The sequence below is a fragment of the Halichoerus grypus genome, chromosome 9, assembly GCF_964656455.1.
Source record: "Halichoerus grypus chromosome 9, mHalGry1.hap1.1, whole genome shotgun sequence".
In the NCBI taxonomy this organism is placed as follows: domain Eukaryota; kingdom Metazoa; phylum Chordata; class Mammalia; order Carnivora; family Phocidae; genus Halichoerus; species Halichoerus grypus.
Genome location: NC_135720.1, coordinates 41,147,851 through 41,164,083, shown reverse-complemented (window position 1 = coordinate 41,164,083; position 16,233 = coordinate 41,147,851). Strand labels below are relative to the sequence as shown.

Below are 16,233 nucleotides of genomic sequence, written 5' to 3'. Positions count from 1 at the left end.
TCATGTAGGACTCAATTGTCCTAACCATCTTCTTACAAAAATACAATACTCTAAAGACGCCAGTTTCCCCTATACGTCTGTTTAATAAAATTGTTCTTGCCAAGACCAGGACAACAGTGGGTGGATTTAAGAAACCAATGTTCTGATAGTGGAGATGGGAAGATAGATAATTCTGAAATAGGAACCATTTCAGGAAGCAATATATACCTAAGTGACTCAAGAACATATCATGTTCAAGGAGAGTTAGGTCAGTGAAAACAAAGACAAAATATGAGCAGCTGGACTAACTGACCTTTACTATCACATCCAACTCTGAATTGTAAGATTCTATGAAAACACCAAAGACAAGCATCTCCTCTTCTTTTCCTCTCCTACCCAGAGTTCCTTCCTCCTAAGACACAGGTCTCAGGTTAGTGAATTAACACGTAAATTTTACCATCTATGCTTTTAAGACTACAAACTAATTAAAATACTTTAAGGATTATAAATCTTAAAGACTACAAACTGTTATAATTTGAGAGTGTCTGGATTTTTTTAGGTAGGCCAAAAGTAAATCTCCTCAGTAAACAGTGAACATTAACTATGAAAGTTAATCAGCATGCATTTAATCTAATGCACTGTTGAAGAGTAAGTTACTTTATTACAAGAGTCATTAGACTGCTGAGAGGAACATCAATGACCTAACTTTAATCTGAAAAGCATTTTAAAATTGGAGGAGCTGAAACAATACAGGCAAATATGTAGCCTTAAACATTTACACTAAAAAGAAGAAAAGCTGCAAATTAATGAGCTAACCACTGATCACAAAAGTTTTAAAATTTTTCCAAGAAGAAAGAAAATAAAGAACAGAATGTAAAAACCATAAAATATACACGTAATAGAAAGGAAAAACTAAGCCAATAGCTGATTCTTTTAAAAGACTAACAAAATAAACCCCTAGCAGAAGAGGGAAGGCACACAAAAAATAAATAATAAAATAAAAAGGGGGACATATAACTACAGATACTAAAAATATTAAAAAGTTAACAGGATATTAATGAAAAATTTTATAGTGATAAATTTGAAAATCTAGATGAAATGTACAAATGCCCAGAATATGATCCTAGGAAAAACTGACAGTAATTTACAAATTATTTAAACTGCTTGCATGTGAAATAAAACCCCAAACTTAATGTTTAAGAGGATCTGTGTGAGGTAAATTTGTATTACATGAGTTTACAAAACACTATTTAATTAAACTTTAATTTGAGAAAGTTGCAATTATTCTACAATCTACTTAGCTATTAGCAGTGGATTTAATGAAGAAATAAACAAGAAAATCATGGAAATACAAAAAAACTATATGTATAACCAGAAATATTAATGAAATTAGTAACTTTATATTAATTCCACACTTTTGAAAACTCCCTTGAGAATCTGGTGAAAACTGTAAATACTCCTATAAAACTGCGAGTAAAAACAAACTTTTACATTAAAGGGCTCCAGGATCCCTTTATGCCCATGTAAGAAATGGGTGGAGTTCCAGATAAATACAACTTCAGGGCACCCAAAAGTCAGTTTAAAGGTAACATAAGATAAATTTTCAGTATCATCTCTGTGAGATCAAAATGAAATACAAACACTGAAATTAAAATACTGCTACCAATAACAGTTAATTGAGATACCTGCAAGAAGACTTTTCAATGGAGAGGATTAATTTAAATTAAACGAACCAAAACAAAGAAAAAAAGTCTCTAAAGAAACATAACCTTCCAGAATAATCTCAACTGGTACCTCTCTCATTAAAAACTCCTCTGTCTACTGCTCCCAAGCCCAGAGTACTCTAGCCCTGCTACAGCACTTATATTTCTGCTATGTATCACAGGCATTGGAGTATGTGGCTTATCCCTTCATAAGAACTTAAGCTATTCCATAGGACGTTAATAATCTCACTTCAGCATTCCTGCAGTGCTCAGAACGAGCAACTGGTGCACCCACTGAAATACCGCATAGCAAAGAACAGAGATCTTGGAAACTCACTGCTTTCAGGCATTGTGACAGGAATCCCCTGAAATAACAGAATTGCTCTTAGAAGAACATGACAATTTACAATTATTGTTACTGTGCTGCCCATGAGGAAAAATGAAGAATTAGGATATGTTGGTTGTGGCAGTAGAAACACAGAAGAGACAGCAGCTTTGGAAAGTAAAGAATAAATAATACATAAATTCGGCATTTGTGTAAATAAACCCCCCAAAAATGAACCTCCAACTTGGGTACTATTTTAACAATAATCAAACGAACATTCTTTCTCGAACTACACTTGGGACCTTTTCTGGATCGGCTGGTTTGTTTGCTTAAGACATCAAAAGCTATTTTACTTGTGAAAATTTTCATCAGTTTCCTCCAGATGTAAGAGGATTTCCTCGGCGCACTCCAGAGAGGGAGCACCTGTGATCTTCTCCTTCACGCTCTGGAACAACTGCCTCAGCATCGCCTGCAGCATCACCTCGTCCTCGCCTGAGAAATGGGCCATCCTCTGCAAGAATCAAACGCCCATGCCCATTACTCCAGGTCGGCGCAAACGCCGCGCATTGCGCACGCGCGCCCCCACCCAGCCCTGGCCTGCGCGCTACGCCGTTCCCCGGGAGACCGCGGCAAGCGCTTGGGGGTGGATCCTTGGCTGCCCGCGCGTTTTTCTGGGAAACAAGTCACCTTACTTTGGGGAAGCAGGGGTCCGTAAGGACCCGCCTTTGGTCCTCGTCGTTGCCGGCCTTCCGTACGAACAGAGTTCAAGTTGTCCCCGCTAACCGCAAAAATAGAGCTCCCGGAAGGTTTTGACGGGTGGGGCTGACGGCGGGACGCCTGCGGTGCGCGTGACGTCAGCGCGTTGACGGGCTTCCTAGGTGAGAGGGAGTGGCACTGGGGACCTGCCGGGCTCCTAAAGGAAGTTTCAGGGTCGCTCGCTGTGCTTAGCCTTGGACTTGTAGATGGGAGGGAGCCGAGTACGAAGAGAAAGAGTTGGGTAAAAGTGAAACTGAAAATATATTGAAACGTTTTAATTACGTGAATGGTATTGAAATGTTACAACGCGGTTTTTCTTTAGCAGCCAACATTTATTGATGCCTTCCCCTTACCAAGCACCTTGCTAGGAACTGTGAAGAAGACGGCCCTCATAATCAGACACAAAAAGAAATCAACGTTCACACCACAGTGCAGTTAAGTGTTATGTTAGAGAAACCCACCAGGGAGGTGTTGTGGAAATCCAGAATCCCCTTTTAACCCGATAGAAGGGTCAAGAAAAGAAGCGAAGAGAGAGGTGTAACATACGCCGGTACTCGAGTTAGTAGAGTTAGAAGGAGGAGGTGGGGAGGCTAGAGAAGCAAATAGGCCACAACTGAAAGGGTCATATTTGGCATGTTTACGGGTTAGAGATTAATCTTGGAAGTAACAGGACACAATTGGATTCCATAGTGACACCATGAGATACCATATATGAGGAACCTGTGCAGGAAACTGCAGTGCATAATCATAGACCTTCATCCAGTTTCCAATCTAGATAAATCCCCAGACCATCGTCATGTCCAAGGTAAGGAGCCAACCCATCAGAGTATTAGCATCAGATCCTGGTGTCTATGGAATAGTCCAAGCCACTGATGAGTGGTTTAATGTCAATAAATTCTCCCTTATCCAGCTTCAATTTTACACTTCTGGTCCAATAACATCTGATACACTTCACATGTTAGCTAGAATCAGTGATTTCCTTGATGTTTACGCTGTTACTTCCAAGAGTAAAAGTATAATATGTCCTTGCCAACTGTGGCAGCATGTTTCTTGGTAAAATGTATGCTTAATCTACCAGAGTAGGCACACTTGTAACTTTATTTGTGGGTGAACCTATAAAACCCATTATGTATATATGCATGTGTGTGTGTGCACATGCACAGAATCACCAGCAATGTGATAGCTACATATTTAGATTAACACAGATGAGTTGTATTGGCACCTCAAACATCAAGATTAGCAGAGCTAGTAGTGGTGTGATTTTTCTGAAATAGTAAGCTATTATTGTTAAAATTCAGAACAAAATAAAATAATACCCTTTCCTTGATTACACAGTTTTTGCATTCTGGGAAAATTTGGTGTTAAAACTGCCAAATATTTTTATATAAGATGGAATTCATTCGTATACTCAAATAGTTATCAAGAGCTTTTTCATCTACCTGAATGTCCGGCAGGATCATTGAGAGTCATATAGGAACCAGAACAATTCTTTTGTGTGGGAAATTTTCTGTGTGTAATTCAAGATGTTTCATATCTCTAGCTCACACTACAGATGCCAGTAACTGCAATCTAATCATTGTGATAACAGACATGTCCCCATGTATTTATAAAATGCTTTCTCGGGAAGCAGGGGTGATTTGAACTGCACAGATTGAGAACCACTGTTCTAAAGGATACAACTTAGGAAAAAGAAAAACAACCGTAATAGCATACCTGAGATAAAAGAATGGAAGATAGCCAAACAGCAAGTGAGGGTGGTAATGCATTTAAGTAAATCTCAATAAATATTGTCTGTATAAAATAATAATAACCTATAATATTCTAATTTGTGAAGGTAAAAATGCATAGCACTAAAATACTGTAAACACTCATGTATGAGTAGGAAGTCATGATAGGTTGAAGTATTCTGCAATTCTTGTATTTTTCTACGTGGAGTTTAAGATACTGAACTTGATTAGGTAGGCATAGTAAAATTTCAAATGTAACCATTACAAAATTAGAAACAAATAAATTCAAAAAACAGAAGGAAAAATGAAATAAGAGAAAAGCAAAAATCCCATTCAATTAAAAAAAAAAAAGTCAAGAAAGAAAACAGAAGCGTAAGAAAAATAGGAAAAATTAAAATATACAAAGATACATGATTGATAGAAAAAGTCCAAAATACTGATAAATTTAAATAAACTCAGCCCTCCTCTTGTAGGAACTGTCAGACTGACTATTAAAATAACCAACTATAGGGGTGCCTGGGTGGCTCAGTCAAGTGTCCAACTCTTAGTTTAGGTTTAGGTCACGATCTCAGGGTTGTGGGATTGAGCAGCAGTCTCCCTGCTCAGTGGGGAGTCTGCTTGAGTTTCTCTCCCTCTGCCCCTTCTACTTATACTCTCTCTCTCTCAAATAAGTAAATCTTAAAAAATAATAAAATAAGCAGCTATATTCTATTTATCAAAACCCTAAAAACAGAAAAATTAGGATTAAAAAGGTGGGGAAAAATAAACCAGATGAATATTATCCAAAAGAAAGCTGTTGAGGCTATATTTGTGTCAGCAAAAATAAAACTTAAGGAAAAAATACATTAGGGACATAGCATGGCACTTCATAATTCAACAGGAAGATAAAATTTTTAACCTAAAGTAAGTAAGCAAAATTCTTTTTTTTTTTTTTTTTAAAGATTTTATTTATTTATTTGACAGAGATAGACACAGCGAGAGAGAGAACACAAGCAGGGGGAGTGGGAGAGGGAGAAGCAGGCTCCCCACTGAGCGGGGAGCCCGATGCGGGGCTCGATCCCAGGACCCTGGGATCATGACCTGAGCCAAAGGCAGACGCTTAACGACTGAGCCACCCAGGCGCCCCAGTAAGCAAAATTCTTAATCTCTCCAGAAGTCTAATATTTTCCAGAGAAGGTTTCTGCACATAAGATACACTTCAAAGTTGAATACCTAAGATCTATTTTTTAGGTTTGCTTTTTCAGATTGTAAGAAACAGGGAAAAAATGTTCTCAGCAAAGTTAGTGTTTATGAAGAACTGAAATATCATTTATCATTGTTAAAGATACAAAAACCTCTCAAGATATCCCAAAACTGTTGTAGAAACCTAATTACCTTGTTGTCCATATTATAATAACCCTATCATTTTCATGATTCACTTTGTCTCTTTCTTTATAATCTCTGCTTCTACTGCTTCTGACCATCTTTTCTTTTTTTTTAATTTGTATTTCTTTTATTATGAGCAAAGTTGGTTATCTTTTCATATTTTAAGAGCCATTTAAAATCCTTATAAAAAGAATTCACATAAAGTGAGCCTTTGCCAATTTTTCTTTTAGTTGTTAATCTTTTTATTGTTTTTTTTAATTCTATTATGTTATGTTAATCACCATACATTACATCATTAGTTTTTGATGTAGTGTTCCATGATTCATTGTTTGCATATAATACCCAGTGCTCCATTCAATACGTGCCCTCTTTAATACCCATCACCAGGCTAACCCATCCCCCACCCTCCTCCCCTCTAGAACCCTCAGTTTGTTTCTCAGAGTCCATAGTCTCTCATGGTTCGTCTCCCCCTCTGATGTCCCCCGCTTCATTTTTCCCTTCCTACCATCTTCTTTTTTTTAACATATAATGTATTATTTGTTTCAGAGGTGCAGGTCTGTGATTCAACAGTCTTACACAATTCACAGCGCTCACCATAGCACATACCTTCCCCAATGTCTATCACCCAGCCACCCCATCCCTCCCACCCCCCACCACTCCAGCAACCCTCCGTTTGTTTCCTGAGAGTAAGAATTCCTCATATCAGTGAGATCATATGATACATGTTTTTCTCTGATTGACTTATTTTGCTCAGCATAATACCCTCCAGTTCCATCCACGTCGTTGCAAATGGCAAGATTTCATTCCTTTTGATGGCTGCATAATATTCCATTGTATATATATACCACATCTTCTTTATCCATTCATCTGTCGATGGACATCTTGACTCTTTCCATAGTTTGGCTATTGTGGACATTGCTGCTATAAACATCGGGGTGCATGTACCCCTTTGGATCCCTACATTTGTATCTTTGGGGTAAATACCCAGTAGTGCAATTGCTGGGTCGTAGGGTAGCTCTATTTTCAACTTTTTGAGGAACCTCCATACTGTTTTCCAGAGTGGCCGCACCAGCTTGCATTCCCACCAACAGTGTAGGAGGGTTCCCCTTTCTCCACATCCCCACCAACATCTGTTGTTTCCTGGCTTGTTAATTTTAGCCATTCTGACTGGTGTGAGGTGGTATCTCATTGAGGTTTTGATTTGGATTTCCCTGATGCCAAGCGATGTTGAGCACTTTTTCATGTGTCTGTTGGCCATTTGGATGTCTTCTTTAGAAAAATGTCAGTTCATGACCATCTTTTCTTAATGCCACCTGCATTTAAAACTCCCTAAGGCAAACCATAAGAGAACCTTAAATATAAAGAACAAACTGAGGGTTGCTGGAGGGGAGGTAGGTGGGGGGATGGGCTAAATAGGTGACGGGCATTAAGGAGGGCACTTGTTAGAATGAGCACTGGCTATTATATGTGGGTGATGAATACTGGATTCTGCTCCTGAAGCCAGTGATGCACTGTATATTAACTAACTTGAATTTAAAATAAATAAATAAACAAACAAACAAACTCCCTAAGACTCTATAGAGGATGCCTTGATGCATAGCCCATATCCCTTCAGGACAAAGCACTTATTCCCTCATCTCCTTGAAGTGTTGGCTACTGATATTTTATAGCTGAATCCCTCTTCAGGAATTGCCCTGGAAGAAGGAAGTGGTCATGCTCCCTCCCTGCGAAAGGCTCATGTCTGATGACCGGTCAATGTGGTATCTAATCAGCCATTCTTTTTGTCTCAGTTGGAACAACTCTGAAGCGTCCCAGTTTCAGAACTCCTCATGTGATTTCCTGAAGCCTCTGTTGCAAGGGCATTACAGGTGAACTTCTTTTTTGTTTTGTTTTGTTTTTAACATTTTATTTATTTATTTGACAGAGAGAGACACAGCGAGAGAGGAGACACAAGCAGGGGCAGAAGGAGAGGGAGAACCAGACTCCCCATTGAGCAAGGAGCCCAATGTGGGACTCAATCCCAGGACCCTGGGATCATGACCTGAGCCGAAAGCAGATGCTTAATGACTGAGCCACCCAGGCGCCCTACAGTTGAACTTCTTATTCCTAATTTTACTTCCCAAAGTTCTACCAGATACTGTCTCCAAGAACACACACTAATAAGTCTGCATACAAATCTTGGATTCCTGGAGTCTGTTTCCAGAGAAATGCTATCTGCTACAGAATCTGACTGGGTCAATTAGATAGTATCCTACTATCTGATACATATTGTTCCTAATAGGATGAGTTTCTGATGATGGCATAAACTGCTGGTCTTCCTTCTGTCCATGGACTTTTGCCAAGGCACTGAGTTTTGTTCCAAACATACATGGCCACAGGAGCAAGGTCAATTACCTAAAACATGGTTTTTACATGTTTGCTTTAACTAAAAGCGAAAATTAGACTGTGGACATAAAAGGTGCTTGGGACTCATGGACTTGCAATGAGATAACACATGTAAAAGACTAACAAAGGCTTTAAATTTGGGGGAAGTGTTGTTGCCCATTTCTACAGCTTTGAATTGAATATTTTCATAGAACTTGGTCAGATCCAACTTACATAATCTAATAAAAGAGTAAATCATTTCAAATTTTCAAAGCTTTGAAATTGGCTTTTTTTTTTCCCTAGACAATAAATCAGAGTGAAATGAGGATATAAACCTCTAACATTGCTATTAAAGCCTTCTTTATATCTGAGATTTCCCATTTCCGAGTGGACTTTGCTTTTTTCCAGAGGGATATTGTCATTTGATAAGAAAACCAAAGTCTTACTGATGAAAAATTGTTCCAAAGGTCTCACATGGCCTTTGGCCATTTACCCAAAATATAAGTATTTAGCATTGAGGGTATGCTCCAATGTCTGGATAAAGAATTTGAATTAGTATAGATACCTATTTGTCCTTATATACAGGGTTCAGGTACTGATCCCACCTAGCTTGACCTAAAGAATATTCTGAATTAATCTCTGAGCTATGGTCCTATCCTGTCTGTCAATTCTTCTTTTAACAGTATGCGAGTGAGACAAGAAGCTCACTCTTTGAAAGCAGGGTTATAATGCACTCTCAAGTATAACTGAACTTTGCTTTTGAAGATTTGATTTAACACAGTTTTTATTTTTTTAAAAGATTTTTATTTATTTCAGAGAGAGAGAGCATGAGCAGGGGAGGGTCAGAGGGAGAAGCAGCCTCCCCGCTGAACAAGGAGCCCGATGCGGCACTCGATCCCAGGACCCCAGGATCATGACCTGAGCCAAAGGCAGACGCTTAACCAACTGAGTCATCCAGGCGCCCCTAACACAGTTTTTAAATACTTTACCCAGCTCTGTGTTTTGAAAGCATATTACCAGCCCACAGCCAAAGGTCTTTTTACATAAAAATTGTAGATGAGCTACTCTAAGTCATTCCTATAAATATATGGAATATGTTTATAGGAATACCTGTTAATAGAGTAACATTCAGTCATTTTAAGACTTGACCTCAAACTTCAGAGTCCATATATATCTTGTATTTGTTTAGGTTACAATATAAGCCACTGTAAAAGAAAGGGGGGTGGGCAGAGCAAAAATATAGTAGTTTAAGCAACAAAGAGGCTTATTTATCTCTTATGTTGCCATCCAAATGTAGTAAATCTGAGGCTGGTAGAGCAGCTTTGCCATCATCAACAAGAATTTTTCATCTTTGGGTCCAAGGTGGCTTCTCCACCTTCCATGACTACATCTGTTTTTCAGCCAATACAGAAGAGAAACGGGCAAGAGCATCACCAGGAAGTGACATACATCACTTCTGTTTACATCCCATTAGCTAAGATGTAGTTATATGAACACTGGTAGCTGCCACAGAGGTAAAAAGTAGAGTCTTTGCCTGGCTAAGAAAAACTAGGATCTTCAATTACTAAAAGAAGAAAGAATGGATATTGGTGGATAGCTAGCAGTCCCTGTGGCAAGTTGTTCTGACTTTCCAAGTTGTACACATTTTTAGTAAAGGGCTAAATCAGTCACAATTCAGGTCAGGAAATAGGAACCACTCTAGGTATTTTAAGAAGTACAGGTATTTAGGAGTTTACAAAATTACTAGGAAGGCAAGAGAAGAAGGCTTTAATCTGAGACTCCAGAAATTATTCTTAGAGCACTACAGAACTGACCCTGCAGTAGAAATACTACTTCTGAGCTACCATGGAACTATTGAATTTGTGAACACAGAGCAATAGCCAAATTCAGGGATAGGAGACCTGAGTCTGGAAGCCACTATGATCAGCACAAATGCCCATTAAATCCCACAGAGCCATTTACTGGGCACTGAAATATGGCTACCATCTCCACTGAAATTGTTTCCAACACCATAGGAAGCTGGAGATAAGATTATGAAATGCTACTACAGAAAATGTCACATTTCCATGACCATGTTTACCAGCATATACACAACCAAGAAAAGACATAAAACATTTGGGTTACCTTCCAAATTGTGCAAGTGCACTTAATTTGCAGAAACTAATGCACATCCAGAACAAGCTGCAAAGGAGTCTAAAAACATCATTGATAGTATAACAACTTTTATAGAATAGAAAGGCATAGTAGGAATACAGATTTGAAGATGAGAAGTCAAAAACCCACCACTGTGGCAAGTAGCACCATATATTCTGGAAAAGAAATTGATCGTGAATACTGCTCGGCAAGAACCCAATTTAAACTCCCACAACTGACTGACTGACTAAATATTTTTGTACTTATTCAACTAGTCAAATTCTACCTATTAGTCCTAAGCTTTCACCTTTGACATGATCTCTCATCTTCTCACATACCTGTAACTACTTATTTTTAAAAATTATTTTAGAGTATGCTAAACAAATAGTGAATTATATAACTCATAATATAATATTCATGATATTCCTTTGCTTTTATTGGCTTTAGTGCTCAGGATATAATTTCATATTCCTAGACATGTTCAAAATCAAGAAATATTAAGCTAATGGAATGAAAATAAGGTCAGCCAGTGGTGACTGATACCATTCTGTCAATAAAAGCATTTCTTTCAAATAAACACATAATCCTAAAAGAATGATACTCAAAACCAAATGAAATGTAACTTATTACTACGTAGTACTATTTATGGTTTTATATAATAATGAATAATAATGAAGGGCTATTACATATTCCTAAGGTGCTTTTTGTTTTACCAAACACTATTTTAAATAATTCAAACAATATTTCATTAGTGTGTTTATATAATGTAACTGAAAACTTAAATCAGAATACTTATAAAATGATATTAGTTGGTCCAGGATTCCCTCCAACCCACTGGGAAAAAATGTTATTAATTGACTTGAGCTAGTAATTAATTTCAAGTTTCATGCATTCCCTGATTAGCCCAAGTATACTAGTGCTCAGTTGGGAAACAAGTTTGAGGAATCTTTGTGTAGTTAATTCTTTTTTTTTTTTAAAGATTTTATTTATTTATTTGAGAGAGCGAGAATGAGAGAGAGAGAGAGCATATGAGAGGGAGGAGGGTCAGAGGGAGAAGCAGACTCCCTGCTGAGCAGGAAGCCCGATGCTGGACTCGATCCCGGGACTCCAGGATCATGACCTGAGCCGAAGGCAGTCGATTAACCAACTGAGCCCCCCAGGCACCCTGTGTAGTTAATTCTTAAAAACATACAGTCATCTAGATTATTAGAGACCAAGATTGTATAGTATATCACAAGAATAAAACTTTATCCAGCAGACAATGGCTCCATTGAAAATTCTTTAGCAAAAATAAGGTAATTGCTATTGGTTTTTTTCACTGTCTAGGATCCTCTACCCTGTCATAAATTTGGGGGAAAAAAGTGTTAATTGAAGATGTAACATATATGTGTCATAACAGGCTTGCTAATATTTCATCACTAAATTTGCCTTTACCTACCCAGTCACTTGCATAGCTGTAAAATAGCAGGCCACCCCCACAGAGGAAAGCAGAAAGAAAAGTGCATGCATCCTACACATGGGCTAAGACTAAAAATCAAAAGGAGAAGGGAGTTGAGCAAATGCACTTAGTTTCTTCTTTCAGAGTCACTGATCATTTCCGTAAAATCACTCACTAGCCATCTACTAATCAAGCGTATCTATCTGCCATGTGTGAGGTACTTTGCTACATGCTATGCTAAGACCAGTGAACCATAAAATTGGTAAGACAAGACTACTATCTTTGGCTCATAATCCAGTGAGAGAGACATGTAACATATAAGGGAGACATGTATGCAAATAATTAGACAAGATGCTACATATCATCTTGAATGATTCCATACAGTTCTAAAAATCTGTGTCTGGGGGGCGCCTGGGTGGCTCAGTTGGTTAAGTGTCTGCCTTTGGCTCAAGTCATGATCCTGGAGTTCCAGGATCAAGTCCTGGGATGGAGTCCTGGGATGGAGCCCAGCATCGGGCTCCCTGCTTAGTGGGAGTCTGCTTCTCCCTCTGTCCCTCACCCCGCTCGTGCTCTCTCTCACTCTCTCATTCTCTCTAAAACAAATAAATAAAATCTTTAAAAAAAAAAAAAAAGAATATGTGTTTGGGGAGATCTTTCAGTTCATCAATTATTTATCCATATAAAGATAGTAGTTTTGTTGATTTTCCTCTAATCTTAGCGTATAATATTTGCATTATGTAAGTAAAGTTGTAATAGTCTAAATTCTTCAGATGCCTGTATTTATCCCTTTATTACTATTTTTAATCCCTTTATTACTTTTGAAATCTGTTTTCCAGGCCAGTTTCTTTGTACATAGATTTCAATAGCCTCTGTGTTCTGTAATATTTAATATTTTAGTGGCAGTTTTCAAATTTATTGATATAAGTCTCTCAACAATAAAATTGATCATATTCTTTCATTTCCCAGGTATTTTCCTGTTGATACAGAATATAAAGATTAAGATAATGGGTTTTAAAGATATCAAGGCCCTAAAATAACATTTGAATTGAAAGAGGTAATCTATTTTTTTTTTAAGATTTTATTTATTTACTTGAGAGAGAGAGACAGAGAGCATGAGAGAGAGAGAGCACAAGCAGGGTGGAGGGACAGAGGGAGAGGGAGAAGCAGGCTCCCCGCTGAGCAGGGAGCCTGACTCGGAGCTTGATTCCAGGAACCCCGGGTCATGACCTGAGCCAAAGGTAGACACTTAACCAACTGAGCCACCCAGACGTCCCAAAAGGTAATCTATTTAATAGAATTTGGTAACTTGAGGTTTTCTGAAAATTTAGTAATCTTTTTTCTAATACAGATATAAAAAATTGCCAATATAACCCAATAATACAATATTCTAGTGAATTACAAAACTATAGTAAAATGTCAAGGTACTGTTAGACTACTAACAATAAGCACTGCGTAATTTTAAAAGCCTTTTTTTTCATCACTTCAAGAAACTTATTTTGCTATTAAGCAAGATCACCTGGACGATGTATATTTGCTATAACTAGAAACATCCTATAATATAGAAATACTTTATGAAAAAAATTTTATGAATTTTTATTATGTAAAATTATTTGGCCTGTTAAATATGGCAACTTGAACACATGCATTTATTTCTACCCTATCCAGAAACCCTACTAAAATGATGATGAGGAAATACAAGAGCCATAAACTCACAAAGACAAAGAGAATGTTGAGAGGAAATAACAGAGAATTTGCTTTGTTCGAATGTGGAGACTGTAGGTGAGGGTGTACCTCTCAGTCTAACAGTTCTGGGAAGAATTGTTACCAGTTGTGGGTGCAGATTTAGCTTGAAATCTCACTTTATCCTATACAAGAAAGCATAATTTAGGAAGAATACTCTGGTTCATGTAGATAAGAATTTTCCAGAAGTCAAGCTATATCATAAAAGAAGACAAGAGTTGGGTGGAGGCCTTATTTGTGTTCTGAGTGAGTTTACTGATACGGATTTATTGATAAGTCAAGCTTTATTATACACCAAGAGACAGGAGGAAAGTTTTTGTGTCCTCTGAGTGTAAGTGAGGATTTATCCTGAAATCAGACCTCATCAGACATAAGCTGATATATTCAGAGGAAACGTCTTTGGTGTGCAAGGAATATAGGCATGAGTTTACTGAGATGTCAAGGGCAAGCTAACTTGAGAGAGAGAAAAACCCTATTTGTTTTAGAAGAGTGAAATGAGTCAGAAGATAGAGCTCACCAAACTCATGCAGGGATACCCTACAAAGACTTAATGATCCATGATTTTAAAATGCCAAGTGTACTGTGATGACTCTCTAGCTTTTATCTCCAACCCTAACATTTCACTTGTACTGTAGATTCTTATATACAACTGCCTGTTGAACATTTCCATTCAGATAGATAATAGGACTCTCACAGTTTAACATTTCCAAAGCCAACTTTTGAACATACTCTGCTTCCTCTTACTTCCTGAATCTCTCTCCCATCTGAGTAAAGGACCTACCCTCATTTCCAATTGCTCAGCCTAAAATTTTGAAACCATCCTTGACTCCTTTCTTATGTTATATTCCATACCCACCCAGGCTATCAGGAAATTGTGCCAGCTCCACTATCAAGCATGTCCAGAATCTCTCCAGTTCTTACCACATCCAGTGACACCACCCCAGGTCAGGACACCATCAATTCCCTCTCCAATTTCATCTCCATCTAGTCTTCCTCCACCCTCCCCTAGTCACTCTGATACTTACAGTCTTCCTTGCTATTCTTAAAACACAGTAAGCATTCTCTTATCTTCAGGCCATTGTGTTTTGGTTCCTCCAGCTGGAATACTCTTCCTTTCAGATATACATGTAGCTGCTGATTCTTTCACTTCCTTTAGCTCTCTGCCCAAATATCAATAAAACAAATAGAGATCAGTAAAGAAGGATCTTTTACTGACTACCTTATATTAAAAAAATAAACTTAATACCCTTTCATTATCATTTTTCACAAAGTTCTCTCCAGTCTTTACACAGTCTGATTACTTCCTGAGCAGTGAAGAATCATGCAAAAACTTTTCAATTCTTGGGGTGCCTGGGTGGCTCAGTTGGTTGAGCATCTGCCTTCAGCTCAGGTCATGATCGTGGGGTCCTGGGATTGAGCCCCACGTGGGGCTCCCTGCTTAGTGGGGAGCCTGCTTCTCCCTCTTCCTCTTCCCTTCCCCCCAACCCTGTTCCTGCTCTCTCTTGTGCACTCTCTCTCTCAAATACATTAATTAAAAAAAAACTTCTCAACTCTCTAAAAATTTTAAAATTGATTTTTTTACTCCACTTTGGAATATCATATCTATTATACATAGATGTCTCAATAGAAACTTTTAGTTTCACATCCTACTACATTTTTTTTTATGCTATGTTTCTCTCACTAGAACTTTAGCTCTATAGAGGCAGAGACTTTCTCTCCTTTTCATCAATAGAACTACAGTATCCCTAATACTGCCTGACACATAGCTCTCTAGAATATTTGTTCAATGGATGAATAAATGAATGAACACAGAAGAGAGGTGAGGGAATAATCTGAATAATGATCAAGAGAAATATCAGAATGGCAGAATTGATAGACTGGAGTGAGACGCCAGCCTCCATCCTTCAAGAGATTAACAATTAGATATCAACAAACAAAAACAGCTGTGAGAGAGCTCTGACACCCACTTTAGCAACATAGTGGAATGGAAAAAAAAAAAATCTGAGAATAACTACACTAAAAGAGAAAGAAGACAGCCTCATTTTTCCAGCATCATCCCAAGAATCCCCCAAGCTAGCATTGTTCAGTGCTAAGAGGCAATTTCCCAGCTCTTAAGAGTTCCCCTTACCATGAAAGGAAAAGCCGGGGAAGCATCTAACTTCCCCAGCCTCTTGGAGCACCAAAGTCCTGTTTAGGCTTCACCTCTCCCAGACCCACAAAATTGAGACATATTGAACCTATAGACATAGCTAGGGACAAGGAAGAAAAGCAGGGGTTGCCAATAGCCGCCACATACTGGGAGAGACTGTGGTTTACAGTGACCTGCTCTGCAGACTAACACAGCAGATTTCACTACTGAAGAAACTAATAGACAGCACTGCTGCCATGGAGAACCCTCTTCAGTTTTCATTAGCTTTTGTCCCACCGGCATTTGTATTCCCTGATGCCAGCCCCCCACTAGAGCCTGGGAAACACACTGACAGCCAGCCCAGGCCTCTACAGCTGCCCTCCTGCAAGATGACAGCCTAGACTCCTGCAGCTGACTCCTACAACCATAAGCACTTTTGAGGCTAGCCCATCCAGCCATGCACTTGCACATCGCCAACCTGACACCTGTCATTAGCATACACTGTAATGCACATGCTCGGAAGAGACTGTATGGACTTGAGGAGCCCTCCAACAGCCAGGGTCCCCACAGCTGCT

General features: G+C 38.5%; 1 protein-coding gene across 6 annotated transcripts in view; it reads right to left on the bottom strand.

Annotated features, from left to right (window-relative positions):
- Positions 1–4,041, bottom strand: part of TBC1D32 (TBC1 domain family member 32) — a 201,245-nt gene extending 197,204 nt beyond the window's left edge. For 2 of the 6 annotated variants that reach the window (XM_036118997.2, XM_078054794.1), the window contains exons 1-2: positions 2,700–4,041; positions 2,361–2,518 (exon numbers count right to left, since the gene is read on the bottom strand). In XM_036118997.2, the coding sequence (XP_035974890.1) occupies positions 2,361–2,515 (155 nt within the window). In that variant the 5' untranslated portion in view covers positions 2,516–2,518; positions 2,700–4,041. Of the gene's footprint in view, positions 1–292; positions 2,519–2,694 lie in introns of those variants that run through there. The other 4 variants (XM_078054793.1, XM_078054797.1, XM_078054796.1 and 1 more) reach the window with 4 other exon arrangements.
- Positions 4,042–16,233: the final 12,192 nt, after the last annotated feature.